This window comes from Neomonachus schauinslandi, chromosome 5 (genome assembly GCF_002201575.2).
Source record: "Neomonachus schauinslandi chromosome 5, ASM220157v2, whole genome shotgun sequence".
Classification (NCBI taxonomy): domain Eukaryota; kingdom Metazoa; phylum Chordata; class Mammalia; order Carnivora; family Phocidae; genus Neomonachus; species Neomonachus schauinslandi.
Genome location: NC_058407.1, coordinates 122,105,705 through 122,126,583, shown reverse-complemented (window position 1 = coordinate 122,126,583; position 20,879 = coordinate 122,105,705). Strand labels below are relative to the sequence as shown.

The window sequence follows — 20,879 nt, the reverse complement described above, 5'->3', positions numbered from 1 at the left end:
TTTATAATTATAGCAAACAATGTATTGGTTGATTATTGCTTATGGATACGTAAAATGAATGACAGCAATGTACTAAGTGACAAGAGGTAGGAATGAGGATACTGTTCACTAATTCAAAAAGATATATGCACCCCTATGTTTACTGCAGCATTATTAACAATAGTCAAGATATGGAAGCAGTCTAAGTGTCCATCAATGGACGAATGGATAAGGAAGACATGGTGTACATATATATACACATCCACATCCATGAATTATTACAGAGCCATAAAAAAGGATGATGTTATGTCATTTGAGACAATATGAATGGACCTAAAGTGTATTATGCTAAGTGAAATAAGTCAGACTGGGGAAGACAAATTTTATATGATTCCACTCATAAGTGGAATCTAAAACATAATAATAAATGAATGAACAAAAAACAGAATCAGACCTATAAATACAGAGAACTGATGGTTGCCAGAAGGTAAGCATAAGTCACAGGAATAAAAGGCACATTGACTATAAGGAATATAGTCAATGATACTGTAATAGTGATGTATCAGGACAGATAGTATCCACCTTGTGGTGAACACAGCATAATGTATAACTTTGTCAAATCACTACACTGTATGCTTGAAACTGATGTAAAACTGTGTGCCAACGACACTCAAATCAATCAATCCATCAATCATTCATTCATTAAATGACATTGTAAAAAAAAAGAGAGAGAGAAAGAATACTGTTTACAGTGCCTGTACAATTAAGTAGTATAGTTGAAAGTAGATTTAAATTAGCTGTAAAGGGGTGCCTGGGTGGCTTAGTCGTTAAGTGTCTGCCTTCGGCTCAGGTCATGGTCCCAGGGTCCTGGGATCGAGCCCCACATCGGACTCCCTGCTCAGTGGGAAGCCTGCTTCTCCCTCTCTCACTCCCCCTGCTTGTGTTCCCTCTCTCACTGTCTCTCTCTGTGTCAAATAAATAAATAAAATCTTTTAAAAATTTTAAAAATAAAAAAATAAATTAGCTGTAAAGTATATTGCAGACTCTTGGGCAACCACTAAAAAATTAAAAAAATATAACTGATACGCTAGGAGAGGTAAAAAAAAAAAAAAACAAAAGAAAAATCTAATTCTCCACCAAAACCAGAGAAAGCAGAAAAAGACAAAAAAGAACAAAGAACCATGATAACAAATAGAAAAGCTATAAATGAGATAAAAATTCATCCAAGTATATTGATAATCATTTTAAATGTGAATGGTCTAAATATATCAATTAAAAGAGACTATCAGAGTGAATAAAAAATAAGATCTGATTCTATGTTGTCTGAAATAAACCCACTTTAAATATGAAGCCACTGATAGTTTAAAAGTAACAGAACAGAGAAAGATATACCATGCTAACACTTAAAAACAAAAAGGAAAAGCCAGATAGGCATATTAATTTCAGATAGACTTTAGACCAAAGAATATTATCAAGAATAAATAGGGGATTACATAATGATAAAGGGATCACTTAACCAAGGAGACTTAATAATCCTCACTGTTCATGCACCTAACGATGGAGCATCAAAATACATAACGTAAAAGCTAAGAGAACTGCAAGGAGAAACAGGCAAATGAATTATGGTAGTTGGACACTTCAACACCCCTCTATCAGTAACTGACAGGTCCAACAGGCAGAAAAACTAAGCAACATCAATCGTACCTAACTGACATTTGTAAAATACTTCATCAGCAGAATACATCAACGATAGAATACACATTCTTCTCAGGCTCACACAGAGCATTCACCAAGACAGACCACATTCTGGATCGTACAACACCCCTTAACAGATTTAAAATAACAGGAGCACCTGGGTGGCTCAGTCAGTTAAGCGGCAGGCTCTTGGTTTTGGCTCAGGTCACAATCTCAAGGTCCTAGGATCAAGCCCCACGTCGGGCTCTGGGCTTAGCGGGGAGTCTGATTGAGGATTCTCTCTCTCCCTCTCCCTCTGCCCCCCTGCTCCCGCTGGAGCACTCTCTCACTCTCTCTTTTTCTCTCTCTAAAATAAATAATAAACCTTTTAAAAATTTTTTTAAATAACAGATATCAGGGGCGGCTGGGTGCCTCAGTTGGTTAAGTGTCTGACTCTTGATCTTAGCTCAGGTCTTGATCTCTGGGTCGTTAGTTCAAGCCCCGAGTTGGGCTCCATGCTGGGCCTGGAGCCTACTTAATTAAAAAACAAAAACAAAAACAAAACAGAAATCATATAATGTATGCTCTCAAACCACAATGAAGTTGAATTAAAAAACAGTAATAGAAAAATACCCAGAAAATCCCAAAATATGAAGAGATTAACAACATACTTCTAAATAATACATGGGTCAAAGAAGAAATCTCAAGAGAAATTTAAAATATTTTGAACTAAGTGAAAATGAACTACTATTTTAGTAAAATGTGTGGAATCCACGAAAAGCAGTGCTTATTAGGAAGCTTACAGCATTGATACATATATCAGAAAAGAATGAACATCTTTAAAACAAGTAATCTAAGCTTCCATTTTAGGAAACCAGAAAAATGAGAACAAATTAAATCCAAAGCAAACAGAAGAAAAGAGATAATAAATACTAGAGCAGGAACCAAGAAACTGAAAACAGGAAATCAATAGAGAATATCAAGCTGGTTCTTTGAAAGATCAATAAAATTGATAAACCTGCAGCCAAGTTAACCAGGAAAAAAAAAAAAAGAAGCAGCACAAATTACTAATATCAGAAATAAAAGGAAGGCCATCATTACTGATCTCGTTAATGTTAAAAAGGATAATAAAGGATTATGAAGAACTCTATATCCATAATCTACAGATGCAATGTAATCCCAATTAAAATCCTAGCAAGTTTATTCTGTGGATGTCAATAAATTAAAGTTTATACGGAAAGGCAAAAGACTCAGAATAGCCAATAAAATACTGAAGAAGAAAAACAAACTCAGAAAATTGACACTCCCCAACTTCAAAATTTACAATAAAGTCACTGTAATAAAGACAGTGTGGTACTGGTCAAAGAACAGAGAGATCAATGGAGCAGAAGAGGGCCTAGAAACAGACCCACGTGAATACAGTTGCTCTTTCACAAAGGAGCAAAAGTAATTCAGTGGAAAAAAGGTATCTTTTCAACAAGTGGTGCTTGGAGAACTAGACATCCACATGCCAAAAACAAACAAAAACAATCTAGACACAGAACTTACACCTTTCACAAGAATTAACTCAAAATGTATCACAGACCTAAATGTAAAATGCAAAACCTTAAGACTTCTAGCATACAACACAGGAGAAAATCAAGGTGGCCCCAGATTTGGAAATGACTTTTTAGATAGCACTAAACACACTATCCAGAAACAAAAAGGTAGTGAGACTTCACTAAAATTTAGAATTTCTCCTTTGTGAAAGATAATGGTAAGAAAATGAAAAGAGAAACGGACAAAATTTTTGCAAAACAAATATCTGACATAGGACTCCCGTCTAATATACACAAATAATTTTTAAAACTCAACAATAAAACAACCCAATTAAAAAAAGGGCCAAAGAACTTAACAGACACCTCATCGAAGAAGATCTACAAATGGCAAATAAGCATGTGAAAAGCCACCAAGATGCCCTTCAGTGGGAGAGTGGGTAAGTTAACTGTGGCACATCCAGACAATGGAGCGTTATTCAATAATACAAAGATATGTAAAAAAAACAAATGAATAAAAAAACAAAAAGCAGATCAGACTTGCAAATACAGAGAACAAACTGATGGTCGCCAGAGGGAAGAGGAGTAGGAGATTCAGGCTTTCAGTTATGGAGTAAGTCATGGGAATAAAATGTACAGTATGGGGTGGGTGCCTGGGTGGCTCAGTCGGTTAAGCATCTGACTCTTGATTTTGGCTCAGGTCATGAGATCGAGCCCCACATTGGGGCTCCACGCTCATCGTGGAGCCTGCTTAAGATTCTCTCTCTCCCTCTGCCCCTCCCGCCACCATACTCCCACTCTCTCTCTCTCTCAAAAAAAAAAAAAAAAAAGGTACAACACAGGGAATACAGTCCGTGATACCATAATAGCGTTGTATGGTGACAGAGGGTAGCTACACCTGTGGTGAGCATAGCATAAGGAAATCAGAAGTTTCATCACTACGTTGTACACCTGAAGCTAATATAACATTGTGTGTCAACTACACTAAAAAAAATTTCTAAATAATAAAAAGATATGAGCCATCAAGCCAAGAAAAGACACAGAAGAACCTTAAATGCACATCGCTAAGTAAAAGAAGACTTTCTATAAAGATTACATACTATAGGATTTCAACTATATGACATTCTGGAAAAAACAAAACTACAGAGACATAAAATTCCAATGGTTGTCTGGGGTTTGCAGGGAGGTAATGAGGGAGAGAGAGAAAAGTTAAGTGGAGTGCAGAGGATATTTAGGGCAGTGAAACCATCCTGTAAGACGTTACGCATTTGTTAAAACCCAGAGAATGTTACAACACGGAAGAAACTATGGACTACAGTTAATAATTTCTGGACACTGGCCCATCAATTTTAATAAATCACCACACTTATGTCAGATGTTAATGACAGGGGAAACTGCTTTAAAAAATAAAGTCCGATAAAAACAAAAACAGGAGGGGAGAGTATATACACAAAACAACGGTTTTCAGCAAGATCAGTGGGGATCTTAGTACTGACAATTGCGTGTAACATACCAACATACCAAGTCAGAAACTCTGAACCATTCTAGTTCTCTCATTATTTGTATCCCCGAGAATCAGGATTCTCAGCATGGAAGACACACAACAGACGTGTAATGTAGAAGGAAAAGCCTTTGCAGTCCTATATTTGAATCAGAACTCACTAGATATTTTATCTTTAAAAATATGGTTTTAACTTAGCCCTATCCATTTAAAACGTCCTAAAAAACACGAACGGCCCAGCAGTGAGGAGTACCCTAGAGCCCAGATTGGGGCTAATATTTATACTTCCCTCTAAGACAGACAAACAAAAACAGGGTTTCTGTTTTTGCTTTGTTTTTTAAGATTTTTTATTTATTTACTTGACAGAGAGAGAAAGAGAGCACAAGCAGAGGGAGCAGAAGGCAGAGGGAGAGGGAGAAGCAGGCTCCCCTCTGAGCAGGGAGCCTGATGCGGGGCTCGATCCCAGGACCCTGGGATCATGACCTGAGCCGAAGGCAGACGCTTAACCGACTGAGCCACCCAGGCACCCCAACAGGGTTTCTTAGAGGACTGGCTGATTCTAGGTCTGGGGCTGGAATTTAGACACATCGGGAACAGCCTGGTACTGCAGATGGCAAGGAAGCTGTCTGAAGACAGTCCTTCCAATGGAAAGACCAGGTCAAGTGGATGGGAGAACCAACTAGAAGAGGCTCCCACAGGCCAAAAATGAACAAGAGGAGTTTGAACAGTGACTGCACAACTATGGTGTGGAAGGAGGCAAACTCACTGGTAAAGCAAAACTTCTGACACCTGTTTCCACACTCAGAGCTTCTCCTTTAATCAGTCTGGGGTGTGGCCTAAGCATTAGGAAGTTGAAAAGTTCCCTAGGTGGGTCTAATTTGCAGCCAAGTTGGCAAGCTAGTAGTAGAGAAGGTACTGACCGACAAACAAGGTACTTCTCAGAGACAGGCTTGAGGTGCAAACAAGCCTTCTGGGAAGAGGGTAACATACAGAACAAGCACCTGACCTGGCCAGCATGGGCTGCAAGATCTCACTACGCATTAACAACATTCACCCTTTGCCTGTCGTAGAAGTTTCGAGAGTCTTGCCCATTTTGGTGATTCTTGCCTTCCATTTTTAAAAGTATGGAAGAGCACATTCCTGACCCAACAATTCCATTCCTGGGTCCATAACCTACAGAAATGATTATGTGTGTTCACCCAAAGACCTGGGTTCAGAGGTTCACAGCAGCACCATTCATGACCGCCCTCATCTGGAAATGACCCAAATGTCTGGCCACAGGGGAGTGAAGGAATGAACTGAGGCAGAACTCACACGCTGGACCTAAAGCCAACTTTACAGCATGAATGAACCTCACATGATGCTAAGCAAGAGAATCTGCAAAAGAGTCCGAGGATATGTTCCTTCTCTGCTATGTTTTCTAGCCTAGCTCACCCCAACTCTTAACTGAGAGCTATCCTTCGTCAGTGAACTTTCTCCAAGCACTGGACAAGTGCACACCAGGCCCGGAAGAGCTACTGAAACCAGGCTGATGGGACGGTGGGTTAAAATTAGCACCTGGGGAGCTTCTCAGAGGAGGTGACCCAAGACTGGAGCCATGTGGATGGATAGGTCATTCCTTCCTTCAGCAAGTGCTAACTGCCAAGGGGTGGAGGAGGCTGGCTGGGGAGAAAAGGAAAAAGGGCTTCCCAGGCCAAGATCCCGCAGGTTGAAAAATACAAAGATGGGCATATCTGAGCAACTTAGAAAAATAAAAAAGGAAAGGTCTTACTAAAGATCACAGCTAACATGACATGGGGGGGGGAGAACCTGATAAAAGTTTGACCATCTAGAGGGCAATAAACGAAATGAAAAAAGTCTCCCTGGCTACTAATGGAATTCTCTGCTCCCACGGAAGCTGATACAGGAGCCTTCAAAAGCAGCTTTATCACCCAGGTGAGGACAGCCACAGTGTGGCAGAGTTCCTCCATGAGATCTCTTCAATAAAGAGAACAAAATTGCTACCATTACTCTTAGAAGCATTAAGGAGAACGGGTGTGCAGATTTCATGCCATGTGTGAGGGAAAAAAATAGGAAGGAAAATAAAATGAAGGGGTAATTTCAAAGAAACAGCAATCTAAATCTTTAAGAATCCTGGACAAAAGCGCCAAACGTTCTAGGATCTATTAAGCCACCAGAGAAAACATCAACATAGGACAAAAAGGCCTGAGCCAGACTCATTAGCCATGCTCTCCTTGGTCCGGTCCATCAACTATGTCGGAACCAGTTACATCTGAGGCTTCCCCGGCTCTATCTGGATGTTCCTATCAGAGTTAACGTTCAGTACGTGCTCACTCAAGACCAGGCTGTGCGCTAAGTGCTAGACATGCTTCAGTGCCCTTAAGCACTGATCCAGTCCTAACAAGTGCGTACCTACATTTCCATGTGATGAAGAGGATTTGAGGCACAGAAAGGTTAAGCAGCTTCTCTAAAGTACACAGCACTATGCACAAGATGGAGAATCTGAGTCCAGCCTAGGCAACTCCAAGGCCCCACTGGTAAGCACTGCCTCTCAGAGAGGGATCTGACCGCATCGAGAATCTGGCTCAACGGAAAAAATTAGAATCTGTCTGATGTCTGTCTCCAGCCTATGAAGTTTTCCCCATCAGAAAGCTTTTGGTACCTGAACTCCCAAAAACATTTTTTCAAGGCCCTTTACTGTCTTCAAGGAAGTAAAGTGCTGCATTTATATGACACAATTCTCCGAAGCAAAAAGACAGATAGTTCATGTGCTTACAGTAAGAACAAAATTCCCATTCTTATTTTCAAAACTTAATTCTTATCTTTTGAGAAACTCAACATAGTAAGGATAATGAAGGAAAACCTTGAGACACAATAACCATTCTCTGTCCATGCGAGTGAACTCTTCCCTGTGTTTAATCTTCATAGTAAGACACAAAACCTCATGAATACAGTTAAAACTTTACTAGTAAAGAAATAAGGGAATTCCTACGCTATAGTTTATGCAACCATGTCAAATATTTTAATATATAAGATATTCAAATATATCCAGGAAGCATTATGTGCATCACCAATAAATGAATGGGGGAATGGGCTTCTGAAAGCATCCTGGAAACTTCCAGTCTCCACGAGACCAGACGTCAGGGAGTTTCGGCAGAAAGCAGCCACTCTTTGGGTCTGCACACACCACACACCACACACCACAGATGCTGGAGAAGGTCGAAACTCCAAATTCACTTCCACCGAACTCCCCAAGAAGCAGCCTTGTTCTTCTTCAAGCTACTTCTCTGGGAGAACAGAAGAAAGATCTTGCTTTTCACCATCTAATACTACACCGGAAACATCTTTTTCAGGAAGCAAGTGGCTATCTTTTCTTCTTCAGTACAAGGCAAGGCTTCAAAGAGATAATGCAAGGGAACCAAAATAGCTATGCTGCTCTCCCTACTTATAAATATTACATAAAGAATCCTCTTCACAGCCAAGGGCTATGAAGTTCCCCTGCAGTGCTGAGGAACAGAGAGCCATGGGGCCAAAAGTACAGCAGAGCCAGGCCTCCTGCTTGTGCTCACCGTCCTTTATTACAGCAGAGCCCCCCATGCTCACCACGACCTAGGCAGAGCTGGGAAGGGGCAGTGCAAGCACACATCCAGATCTGCAATGGCCAATTCAGTCCCAGACACAGCGGCTCTGTTGCTGTCACCAAGAAGCCATCACCACTTGAGAGAGGCCAACTCATCTCAAGAGGCTAAGATGCTAATGAGTACAAAAGCTAAAGCTCAGTGGCAGGAATCTTCCTGAGAGTTACCAAATGCAGACTGTCTATGACTTCTCATCCCCTGTCCTTTCGCAGAGATGTATCAAGAGTCCCAACCCCAACCTGTCCTGGGCACAAACCATGGGTTCACAGTAAATTTGACTCTGCTCTCTCCATACCTAACGAGCAATGCATCATCTTTTAGGGTCTCCTGGACATCTCCCCTCCTTCTCCAATGTCACGTCCTGGTCTGGATCTCATCAAACCTCAGGCCTAATCCATCAGGCTCTCCTTCATCCATCCAACATTTTGGAGCACCTACTGTGTTCCAGGCACTATAAAGAAGGCAAATATGAGTAATGCACAGCAATATTCCCTCCACTCTCCGATGTGGACGAGAGACATTTAGATTAAGAACACATCACAATCTCGTATAACAATAGCCATGAAGCAAGGCATATCCACCTTCACAGAGGGGATGATTGTTAGCTTGACACCGACAGAGAAGGCTTCACAAAGGCTATGGTGTCTGGGCTGACTCCTGACAGATAAGTGAGAGGATGTGGGGGGAAGAGGAGAGGAAGGATACGATATTCTAAGGCACAAGGACCTGAAAGAGTGTGTCCTGGTTCAAGGAGGGCAATTCGTTCAGCATGGCGGGAACGACAAAGGCATGGAAGGGAGGTTTGGGTCAGATTCAGAAAGGCTTTGCATGTCACGCCAAAGAACTTGGGGCCTTACTGTTGGTAACGAACAACCAGAAGCGTTTAAGGGAGAAGGTCCAAACTGAAGCCACATTCAGCCTGAAGACGTGTTTTATTTCACCTATAAAGCATGTTTAAAATATTGGAATTAGTTGCCAACATCTAAAAATTAGGAAATTTCATGTCAAAATCTGAACTCTTGTCTTCTTAACAACAACTACGGCAACACTAGGCCAACATCCCCAGGTGGTGACAATTGTTTGGATGTGAGGAGCAGGTGTAGCAGCCATCCCTCTTCCGACAGGATCCTTTTTATGAAGTTCATGACCACCCTGACCTTGGCCCCAAAAGATATCTGAGCTGCAATCTCTGGGTTAAAGGAGAGAGTTACATGGTAAGATATGTTGCAGAAAAATAACACTAGAAAGCAATACAGTGAATAAACCACAGGGTCAGCAAAACTGGAGGCAAGAGGCCAAGCACAAGGAGGAGGTAACAAACGCCTCAACTAAGGAGAAAAAAAGAGCCAGAAAAGGGTAAGGAGCCAAGAAAGGTTTAACATACTCCAGGCATAAGAACAGTTATCACAGAACTTTTGTGTGGCAATTGTTGAAGGGTCGAAGGCTATATGAGGAGAAAGGAGGCATAATTCAAAAGTGATTTTCAATAAAAATAAAGTGGGTTTTAAGTAAACTATGTGGGAAATCCACCCAAATGCCAACAATTCGCATAGACAACGGTGAGGTCGAGCAACAACTGTCTGTGATTCTTACCCTGGACTCTCAGGTTCGTCCTCCAGTCGGGACGGAACGTACCCTGATTGCTAACTTTCTGAGCTAAGCTCTCTCGACAGGTGATGCTTACAAGCAGGGCGTGACGATGTGAATCATTATAACCTCTCATACCGCGGCCGGCAGCTACTTGGAAAACTTAAAAACCCTCCCGGTGCTGCAAGGGAAAGGCCCAGCCCCAGAACTTACACAAGCCGTTGACATCCAGCATGTTGGAGATGCCCCGGTCACTCATGTCCACTTCCGGCTGGTTCTTCTCCCGGCTCTCCTCCACCAACTTTTTCAGAGACTTGGACATATTCTGTACCAAACGACAACAACGAAGCACGTAGGCGACGGCCGGGGGGGTGGGGAGGGAGGTGCAGGGATAGAAAGGGGAGACGCCCCGGGCTGGCACTGTCCAGTTTTCCCCTAGCCTTGGAAGGTGGGCATCAGCGGGCAGGGTCCCGGTGCAGGAGGGGGAGGGGACGGGGCGGGACAGGGGAGTGGGAGGCGTCCGATACCGCTCCGGCGGCGCGCAGACTGGCGAACCCAAGTGCGATGCCACACACACTCACCGCGGAGGGCAGCGCCTAAAAAGCTGGGCGAGGGAAGCACAGGTTTCCGCAGGGCGCACCTCAGTGGCAAGAGATGCACTCGGTCAGTGCAAAACGAGGACCGGAACGAGGAACACGCCCTGTCCCGGAGCTCGGCGCAGCCGCACACCCTGAGGCTCTCAGCTCCACGCCCCGCCCGCGCCTGACCCTTCCCAAATTAGGAGAACAGTTCACTAGACGTGGCTCTAGGGTGAGGCTCCGCCCACAAAGGAATGTGTACCCCGCGGCCGGCCAATCACATCCGTCATTTGGCCTCGAGACTCCGCCCCACCCCGAGGTTTATCCGTCCCCTTGGAATGCGCTCGGGTTTGCCATTCGGAAAGGACTGGGCTTGGCGCAAGCGCACTAGGGTTGGCGCAGGCTCAGTTCATGGGCCGAAGCGCGGAGAGCTGTGGGCGGAAGCGGGAAAGTTTGGGGCGGGACTGTGGAGTAAGGGTTGTAGCTGAACTTGGGAATTGGGGAAGCGAGAAGTTGTGTGTCTGTGTCCTGCTTCTTTAAGTGTGGTTCGGTTTTCAGAAGTCGCTATCCTGAGTCTCGTCCCCACAGTCGTGCCTCTCGCTGAATCATGAGCTTCTCCAATACAAGAACCGCATCTGTATTCCCAGCACCCAGCTGGGAGTCACGGACCTCTGTGTCACGTGAAGGGGACTCATACTGCACTCAAAATTATGCCATATTTTAATTTGCATTCTATTGAATGATGAATTTTTTATACAATCTTCATTGTTGGGTTTTTTTTTACTAGACTTTCTGCTTTTCTTTTTCTTCCTGTGACTTTTTTTACCTTATCTCTAAGAACATAGAGTTTTTCATGCCTTTCTGTTACTTGAAATTCAACGAATTCTTTTTAAAAAAAGACTTTATTTATTTACTTACTTATTTAAGAGAGAGAGGGGGAGAGCACGCACAAGCAGGGGGGAAAGGTGGAGATTCCCCACAGAGCAAGGGAGCCAGCCTGGTGGCTGAGATCTTGGACCCAGGACCCTGAGATCTTAACCGGAGCTGAAGGCAGCTGCTTAACCGACTGAGTCACCCAGGCGCCTCATCAATGAATTCGTTTTGAAGACTTTAGAAAGCTACTAACTTTCTGCTCTCACTTACACTAATAATTTCTGGTCTTCAAGCTGAGAGGTGACCTGTAATTTCTTTCACTTGGTTCCTGAGTTTAAACTGACCTTTCTTGTATACATCTTGCTGGAGTACCGCTCAAGTAAACCGCTCTAAAACGGTGTTCAGGAGGCACAAATTTTGAGTAGTTGTAGTTGTATGTTTCAAAATGTCCTTCTTTTGCCCACACCTTTATAATTTGCCTAGCACGGAATTTTAGGTTCAGTATCAGTTTGTCTTTGATCTCAAAGGCATAGTTCCACTGACCTATGCTTCCAATGTTGATGCTCAGAAATGTGTCATTCTCTTCACTTCTTTGCGGGGAACTGTTGTTTTCCCTTGGGAAGCATTTGTGATCTTTTAATTATTTACCATGTTCTGAAATATCACCATCATATTTCCAATTGGGGGGTCTTTTTAAATTTAATCTGTTTTGCACCCATTTGGCCCTTTTTTAGCTGAAAATTCATTTCTTTCTTCCTCTCTGGAAATTGTTTCTGTTATTTCTTTGAAATTTCTTTCCTGCCATTTTCTCTGATTTAGCATGTTCAGGAAATCTGTCAGGCAGATGGCAGCCTCCTAGGACAATTTCCTTTAGTTATCTTCCCCCCCCCCCCATGTATTTTATTTATCTTCTTAATGCTTTGGGAAATATCTTAGTGTTATCTTCCAAACCTTCTATTAAAATTTTAAAAAGCAATTTTTGCTATTAACCAAAAATACTTTGTAAGACCTCTTTTTTGTTTAATCGCACCAGGCTTTTGTTTCATGAGTGCACTGGTCAAATATCTCTGAGGATAACAATTTTTAAATGTTTCTTCTGTTGACAGAATTGTGTTCCTTGTGCTGTTTTCTGTTACTTTATCTAGTTCCTTCCCATTTATACTGCTGTAATTCTTCCTGTCTGGTAATTCTTGGTTGTTTTTCATAAACGATCATGAAGATCTGAGCTGATTTTTCTAGATAGCCGATGTGGTTTTTTCCTCTTCTATTTGTGATGTGTATTTGTTTCCCTCCTAGGTCAGCATTAATTTTCCCTGGGCTGTTGGTTAAATTTCTTCAGAGGTGAGATCCCAGTTTCATGCCTGCATGGAGTCACTAGGCTGATTTTGCTGGCAGAGGGAAATGGTGAATTGCAAGCACCAACTAATAGAGTTCTTGTGCCTCCTCGCGCTGCACCCGCCAGCCCCAGATCCAGATAATGCCTGAAAAGTCCATTCGCAATTCTGCTGCATATTTGTCTTGAAATTGCTTTGGGCTGCAGATTCTTTTTTTTTTCCCCCCCTGTTTCATTTGTCAGCATGCTTTCATTCACTTCCTGTTTCCCAGAAATTTATTTTCATTTCTTTGTCATTCTCCTCTCATTCCTAGGTATGTGATCTGTGCAGTAACACAAATTCCATGCTTAGCTGGGCCACGTGCTTGGTTTAATGCTCTGCTGTCACCATCTTGAAATGTTTAATAACTTTGGAACAAGGGGCCGTGACTTTTCCTTTTGCACTGGGCCCTGCAAATTCTGTAGCCAGTCCTGCATGCAAAAGTTAATATTTATTAGAGCTTAAATCGCTTCCACAGCTTCATTGCCAAGTGCTCTGTGCTTAAGTACAGTCTCCGCTGTAATGCTTCCCACTGGGAGAAATGTACTACCCCCACCCCCAGCCCACAGAGCAGACCAATCAAAGATAGAGTATGGAAGATGCTGGTCCACCTGAGGCACACCAGATTATGACAATTAAAGTAAATTAAGTAAATTTACATAAATTATTGCATGTATCATTAGTTTTAAAAATGCCTTTTTATTCTCCAAGCTGTATATAAATTTACATTTAGTTACCAAATTGAAATTTGAAAAGCAAATTTTTCATCAGATATCCAATAGCTATCAGATCATTTTTCTTCCAATAACTTCCCTCTTTAAATTGATAGCCATGGGGTGATCTGTGGTCCCAATAAGTAAAAAGTTTTTTTCCATTATTTTTGATGCTGTTGTGTTATCTCTAAGTTTTTACTAAACTGACAGAAATTACATTAAAACATTTTTCTAGGTCTTATAACAGTGTCAATCTTTTTAAATAACTTTGATAGGTCTATGAAAATAGTTTATAATAATAAGTTGACATATTTAATAAGTCATATTTTGTAAGTTCATACCTAGTCCTTCAGGCTGAATGGGAGGCACACTCTTGGGTGGTTGCCAAGGTTAAAATCATAGCTCCGTCACTCAAGGTTTATGTAAGTTTTCATACCTCATTTTTCTCAACTGTAAAATGGGGGTGATGGTTCTCAGTATTCTAATTCAGTGAGTGATATATGAGAATAACACCTGACATAGGGTAAATGTTACATAGATATTCTAATTTTTCTTGATACAATTAATATTATTAGTATTCCCTTGGTAAGTGGGTGACAGATTTTGAACAAATTCCATCCATTAAATGGGGTTAAATGTAATAGAAAATTATGACAACTAGAACCCATATCCTGGGCATCTCCTAGCCCCAAACTGTCATTGGCCCCAACCATCCCCTAGGGCATTCTTCACAAGAATGCCTGGAGTACCCAATATTCCACTGGGTCCAGAGAGAGCATGTGGTGGCCTCTTGCTGAGCTATCCCAAGAGTGGCTCTTGCCAGTAATGGCTAGACTTACCCTTGAAACCTAAAAGGAATGAGATTTGTTCTTCCTGCTAAGGTCCAGTTGTTTAGGGAGACAGATAATCAAGAGGGAGAGAGATCAGGTGGTAGATGGAAGGCTGGCTCTCCCCAAACCTGGATTCCCACAGTATAAGCAGGGAGGGATAGGTATTCCCAGAAGAACTGAACCAGGAGTCCTAGTAAAGCCACCTTCTATGCCAAGCATTAGCCCTTTGGTTGCTGGATCACGGGGAGGCTGGAGGGACAGGTGGTGTTGGAGTTTGTCTCTTGTCCCCACCCTACTCTTCTCAAATTGATGTCTAGAATTCCCATTCTCACCTGGAATGGGATGGGCTTAAAAGGTGACCATGAGACTTTCTCAGTTCAGAATATGATCAGTTGTGAACAAGAGTAATTTACTTTTCTTTACATTTGTGCTTCTTTGTATTCCTTCAGACCCACGTGGACTATAATTTTCCATCATCTTCCAAGTAAGACTTCCCCTCACCCACCGCTCAAACACATTCATTTTACATTATAGTTTTTGGATTTCACTTAGGGCCTGAAAGCAGCATTCTGGTGTATCTCAATATTTAACAACCAGGACGTCTGTACCAGTGTGAACTAGTTGATCGTTAGCTCTGTACAGGGGTGATCGCTCAGAATGAAGCTTCATGAAGATGCAATTTGGGAGCAAGGAAGTTATCACTTAGCCATTAGATCTGGGAAGCTGGCTTAATATAAATTTCATCAGATAAGGAAATTGAGAATTTTGCCTCAAGAAACAAGACAAGATGGCCCTAGGAAATGGATTTTTTGAAGTAGGAAGACATCAGTTGATGTATGGCTGTCATGTCCCCCACTTTATCCTTGGTGTGCTTACTGCATGTCACATTGGAAATGTTAAATAAACATGTATAAATGAGTGAATTAAATTAAAGCAGAACCAGAGGAAATGAGATGGGTCTTATTAGTGAGAGATGACATGAACTTAAAATCAAAAAAACCCTAAAGATTCCACTAAGAAAGAAAAAAAACCATTAGAACTAATAAATGAATTTGGTAAACTAGCAGGATACGAAATCAACGTATAGAAATCAGTTGCATTTCTCCTCACTAACAACAAACTATCTGAAAGAGAAATTAAAAAGCAATCCCAATTATAATTGCATCAAAAACAATAAAATACTTAGGTATAAATGTAACTAACTGAAAACTGTAAGACACTGATGAAAGAGATTGAAGAAGACACAGATAAATGGAAAGATATCACAGGTTCTTGGATTGGAAGACTGAATGTTGTGAAAATACATGTATTACCCAAAGCAATCTAGAGATTCAAAGCAATCCCAATAAAAATTCCAACGGTATTTTTCATAAAATTACAAAAACAATCCCCAAATTAGTTTGAAACCAGGAAAGATTCTGCTTAGTCAAAGCAATTCTGATAAAAAAAAAGGAGCAAAGCTGGGGGCATCACACTTCCTGAGGTCAAGCTAGATTACAAAGCCATTGTAATCAAAACAGTATGGTATTGGCATAAAAACAGGCACATAGATCAGTGGAACACAACAGAGAGCCCAGATATAAACCCTCATGTATATGGGCAACTATTTTTTGACAAGGGTACCAAAAACACACAATGGGGAAAGGACAGTCTCTTCAATAAATGGTACTAGGAAAACTGGAATAGCCACATGCAAAAGAATGAAACTGGACCCCTATTTTATACTACTCACAAATATTAACTCAAAATGGATCAAAGATTTAAATGTAAGACCTGAAACTGTAAAAATGCTACAAGAAAATACAAGAGGAAAAGGTCCTTAACATCAGCCTTAGCAATGATTTCTTGGTTAAGTCACCAAAAGCACAGGCAACAAAAACTAAAACACGTAAGATCACATTAAACTAAAGAGCTTCTGCACAACAAAGGAAACCATCAATAAATTGAAAAGACAACCCCCAGAATGGGAGAAATTACTTTTTTCCTGTTTTAGGTTTTCCAATTTAAAAAATACATTATAATATTGACTATGCTTTCTTGAAATTTGTATACATACCTCCTGGATATTCTCATATGCCTCCTAGGAAAGTGCATCTCTACTGAAATTGACTCTTGTTGATACCATTACTCTAATGATACAATCTGAGATCAAATCTTCTTTTACTCTGTCAGCTGCATTCATTAATCTTGCCTTCAGATGAAATTCCTGTCATTTCATATGTTACTGTCAAACTTTCTCCATTTCCTGTACCTCGGTGATTCATTTTTAGGTAAAAGAGCAAAATATCGTATCTCCACCCATGAAATTTCATCTTGAGTTTTTCCCATTGCTCTGGCTTGTCAGGACCCTGTGGGTTGGATGGTGCTTTCATCACATGCACCATTCTTTCCCAGAGGGAGTCAGCTATAAAGTTGATGTATCTACCCATAACACAGAATTAAAGAAAGCAGGAATGTTATTTTTTTTTTAAGATTTTATTTATTTGCGAGAGAGACAAGGAGAGACAGAGAGCATGAGAGGGAGGAGGGTCAGAGGGAGAAGCAGATTCCCTGCTGAGCAGGGAGCCTGATGTGGGACTCGATCCCGGGACTCCAGGATCATGACCTGAGCCGAAGGCAGTTGGTTACAACTGAGCCACCCAGGCGCCCTAAAAATTTTATTTATTTATTTGAGAGAGAGAGAGTGCAAGCACGAGTGGGGGGAAGGGGGAGAGGAAGAGGGAGAAGCAGACTCTCCGCTGAGCGTGGAGCCTGACGTGGGGCTCGATCCCGACACTGCGAGATCATGACCTAAGCCAAAGTCAGACGCTTAACTGACTGAGCCACCCAGGTGCCCCAAGGAAGTAGGAATTTTAAAGGTGAGAATATTTTATGTATGTGGCTCTGTACTCTGTGCAGGATTAATTTTTCTGGCACTTGAGTATTCCAGTAAGATGAAGTAACACATTCCACAACTTCTTTCATTCACTTTGTCCCATGTTGTTATTAAGACTTAACTTTGCATATTTAATATAGGCACTCTTGCTTTGATAAAGGCCGCAGGAAACTTTATAAAAGCGTGGCTAAGCATTGATGACTCTAGAGACTGTGTTGGGAAACTAGGAGTAGACAGTGGTGGGACTTCTGGAAATGAAAGCGCAGAGAAGTTAAGGCAGAACTGAACGAGGAGTGCTAGAATGCAATTCAGGCAGCGTGGTTTTAGAGTTCCCATTCTGAAGGATTCACGTAGTTCATTCAAATGTAAAAATTCAACCTGAAAACTTACATAGACCTGCTAGTGAAAGACGAAACTGTGATGAGTTACAAATTCATGCAGCATCATGTGTGCCATTCAATAATGTTTATTACCCCTCATTTGACATTCACAGGGAAAATCATACTATTTTATCATGAACTTTTGACAATTGACATCACATATGCCGTCATTATTTCCAACTCTTTAAAGAATTTTTTAAAATGTTCAGCTCAAAAGTGTTAGGAGTAAGGATGACATGCACAGCCAAGACTAAAGTAGCTACATTCTACATACTTTTTAAAAAATGTACGGACATTGATTCCACACATATTTTGGTGAAAGAGAGAGCTCAGATGATTCCCAGTGGGCCAGGCAGAATGCCGTATCAGGATGGCAGGCTGCTGTCCAATGTCGTGTCGGTGGGCCCTGCAGGGGACGCGGCTAGCTGTCCCAAGTTAATCGGAATGCGGATGGATGCACTGCATACTCTGCGTGAAATTTTATGAAGACCTGATGTGAAGATGCCACAAAGGGAGCTATGTTGGTGTCCTAAAATTGAAAAAAAATAATAAAAGTAACAAATCATGTATTTCACAAATTTGAACATTTTGCTGGAAATGTTAGCCTAGCACGAAAGTACTACATAAAGAAACTTTATAGAATTTACAGTAAACCTGCATATTTTCCTAGAAGTAATCTTGCTAAGAATCAATATAGATACCTTACAAAAGGATATTGGTGGTGGGGAGGAGGGCTGAGGGGAAATGGAGACTCACTGCTAGAGGATACAGAGTTTCTTCTTGGGGTAATGAAATGTTCTAGAATTGATTGTGGTGTGAGCTACACAACTCTGAATCTACTAAAATCTACTGAATGTACACTTTAAGAAGATGAATTCTATGGTTTGTGAATATTATACCTCAATGAAATTATCACTAAAAATTCAACTTCTTACTGAAATTTTAATTTTTCTGATGGAAACCCATACTTATTTTTGCAACCAAAACAATCATATCAGTAAAATATACAACTGTCCCCTGTTAACATCTGTAGATTCTTTTAGAATTTATTTTCATATCCTTTCTGTCTTTAATAAATGGCACTGTGAAAAATGGATATCCACATACAAAGGAATGAAATTACACCACGCACAAAAATCAACTCAAAATGAGTTAAAGACCTGAGACCATGAAACTTCTAGAACACATGGGCAGTAAGGTCCTTGACATCGGTTTTGGCGATGACTTTTTGGACTTGATACCAAAAGCAAAGGCAACAAAAGCAAATATAAACAAGAGGAACTACATCAAACTAAAAAGCTCCTGTACAGCAAAAGAAACCATCAACAAAATGAAAAGGCAACCTACTGATTGAGAGAAAATATTTGCAAATTATGTATCTGATAAGGTGTTAACATCCAAAATATATAAAGAACTCACACAACTCAATAGCAAAAACAAACAGTCCAATTAAAAAATAGGCAAAGGACCTGACTGGACATTTTTCCAAAGAAGACGTGCAGATGGCCAACAAGTACATGAAAAGATGCTCAACATCACTAAACATCAGAGAATGCAAATCAAAACCACAATGAGATATCCCTTCCTACCCGTTAGAATGGCTATTATAAAAAATACAAGAAATAACAAGTGTTGGCAAGGATGTGGAGAAAAGGGAATTCTTCATCCATTGTTGGTGGGAGTGTAAATTGGTGCAGCCACTGTGGAAAACATTATGGAAGTTCCTCAAAAAATTAAAAACAGGACTTCCATATGACCCAGAAATTCTACTTCTGGGAATTTATCCAAAGAAAACAAAAACACCAACTTGAAAAGATATCTGTACCCCTATGTTCACTGCAGCATTATTTATGATAGCCAAGATGTAGAAGCAATTTAAGTGTCCATCAATGGACAAATGGATATATATATATCCAGTCATCTGGAAAGAAATTCTGCTGGTTGTGTCAACATGAAAGGTCCTCGAAGTCATTATGCTAAAGTGAAATAAGTTAGAAAGATAAATACTATATGATCTCACTTATTTGTGGAATCTAACAAAACAAAACCATACTCTCAGATACAGAGAACAGATTGGTGGCTGCTAGGGGCGGGAGGTGGGAGTGGGTGAAATGGATGAAGGGTGTCTGTCAAAAGGTACAAACTCCCAGTTATAATTAAGTCCTAGGGATGTACTGTACAGCAGGGAGACTGTAGTTAGTAACACTGTAGTGTATATTTGAAAGTTGCTGAGAGAGTAGACCTTAAAAATTCTCATCACAAAAAAAATCCCAAATTTATGTTATGCACCTGAAACTAATATATGTCAATTTTATCTTAATTTTAAAAAGCCAAACAACTCTTTAGACTTCTAGCGGCTGTAATTCCCTGTCCAATTAATTAGAAAGCCCAACCTAGTAAAGAGCAGAACAGTGGGAAACAGACATGCCCTCCACAGAGCTCACATTTCCCTTCCTGGAAAGCCCTGCATCTGCTTTCATACAAAATGAGAGGACGGTGAGGGCAGACACAAGCAATACTGAGTCACTGTCAGAACCCTCACTTGATGGGAAGATCTAGGACATCAGAACTTTACGAAAACAAACTGCTAGTCACGAGACCCATCTTCAATCTCCCTTTTTATTTTCTTCCAAGAATTCCTGCAATTTTCAACAAGAAGTAGATGAAATGGAGCCAGGTGTCCAAATTGTCCATAGTTGCGTTCATGGAGACAACAATATGGGTATTCAATCCTGGGCAGCACATTGAAATCACGTATGGAGCTTTTAAAAGACAACGTACAGCAGCCCATGTCCCAGAAGTTCTGAGTCAGCAGGTGTGAGTGGGCTCTGCCAGGTCTGGACCTCGAAACCCCTGCGCACGCCATTCTGCGGGAGTCTGGGAACGAGTACTATTAATTCCATGCAATGCCCACTAGGTGGCACTCGTGCTCCCCAAATAGAAAGGAAAATACGGAAGCTGCTGAAATTTATAGAGGCTTGTACTTTGTACTTTGCATGTGTCTGCCTTTAGAAGTATACACTGTTATTATTTAAAAATAATAAATGGAAATTTTAAAATGTTCGTTTTACTCACTGCCCCACAATATGGTCCAGAGGATGGAGAATTAGCATCCGGTCCACTGTAGAGGATGAGGTAGTTCTGGACACAGTCTCCGGGATCATCAATGCTGATAAAGTAAAAGCTGATGGTGACAGGTCTTCCAGCAGGTGCAGTGATGGCCCATTCGCAGTGAGTGTTGTTTGGGTAAGTGCCCGGATAGCCGGGGCTGGTGAAGGAGCCGCTGTCTCCATAAAGAGTTCCACCACAGCCTGCAAAGAAACCAACGCAGGACGTTTGACTG

At 41.1% G+C, this 20,879-nt stretch overlaps 2 protein-coding genes across 2 annotated transcripts in view; both read right to left on the bottom strand.

Moving 5' to 3' along the window:
• Positions 1-10,648, bottom strand: part of RSU1 (Ras suppressor protein 1) — a 185,835-nt gene extending 175,187 nt beyond the window's left edge. Inside the window, exons 1-2 of the mRNA XM_021696768.1 lie at positions 10,496-10,648; positions 10,128-10,239 (exon numbers count right to left, since the gene is read on the bottom strand). Of these exons, the coding sequence (XP_021552443.1) occupies positions 10,128-10,236 (109 nt within the window). The 5' untranslated portion in view covers positions 10,237-10,239; positions 10,496-10,648. The remainder of the gene's footprint in view (positions 1-10,127; positions 10,240-10,495) is intronic.
• Positions 10,649-17,608: 6,960 nt separating this feature from the next.
• The window catches only part of CUBN (cubilin), a 267,642-nt gene continuing 264,371 nt past the window's right edge, over positions 17,609-20,879 (bottom strand). The window contains exons 66-67 of the mRNA XM_021696706.1: positions 20,612-20,847; positions 17,609-18,065 (exon numbers count right to left, since the gene is read on the bottom strand). Coding sequence (XP_021552381.1) covers positions 17,958-18,065; positions 20,612-20,847 — 344 coding nt within the window. The 3' untranslated portion in view covers positions 17,609-17,957. The remainder of the gene's footprint in view (positions 18,066-20,611; positions 20,848-20,879) is intronic.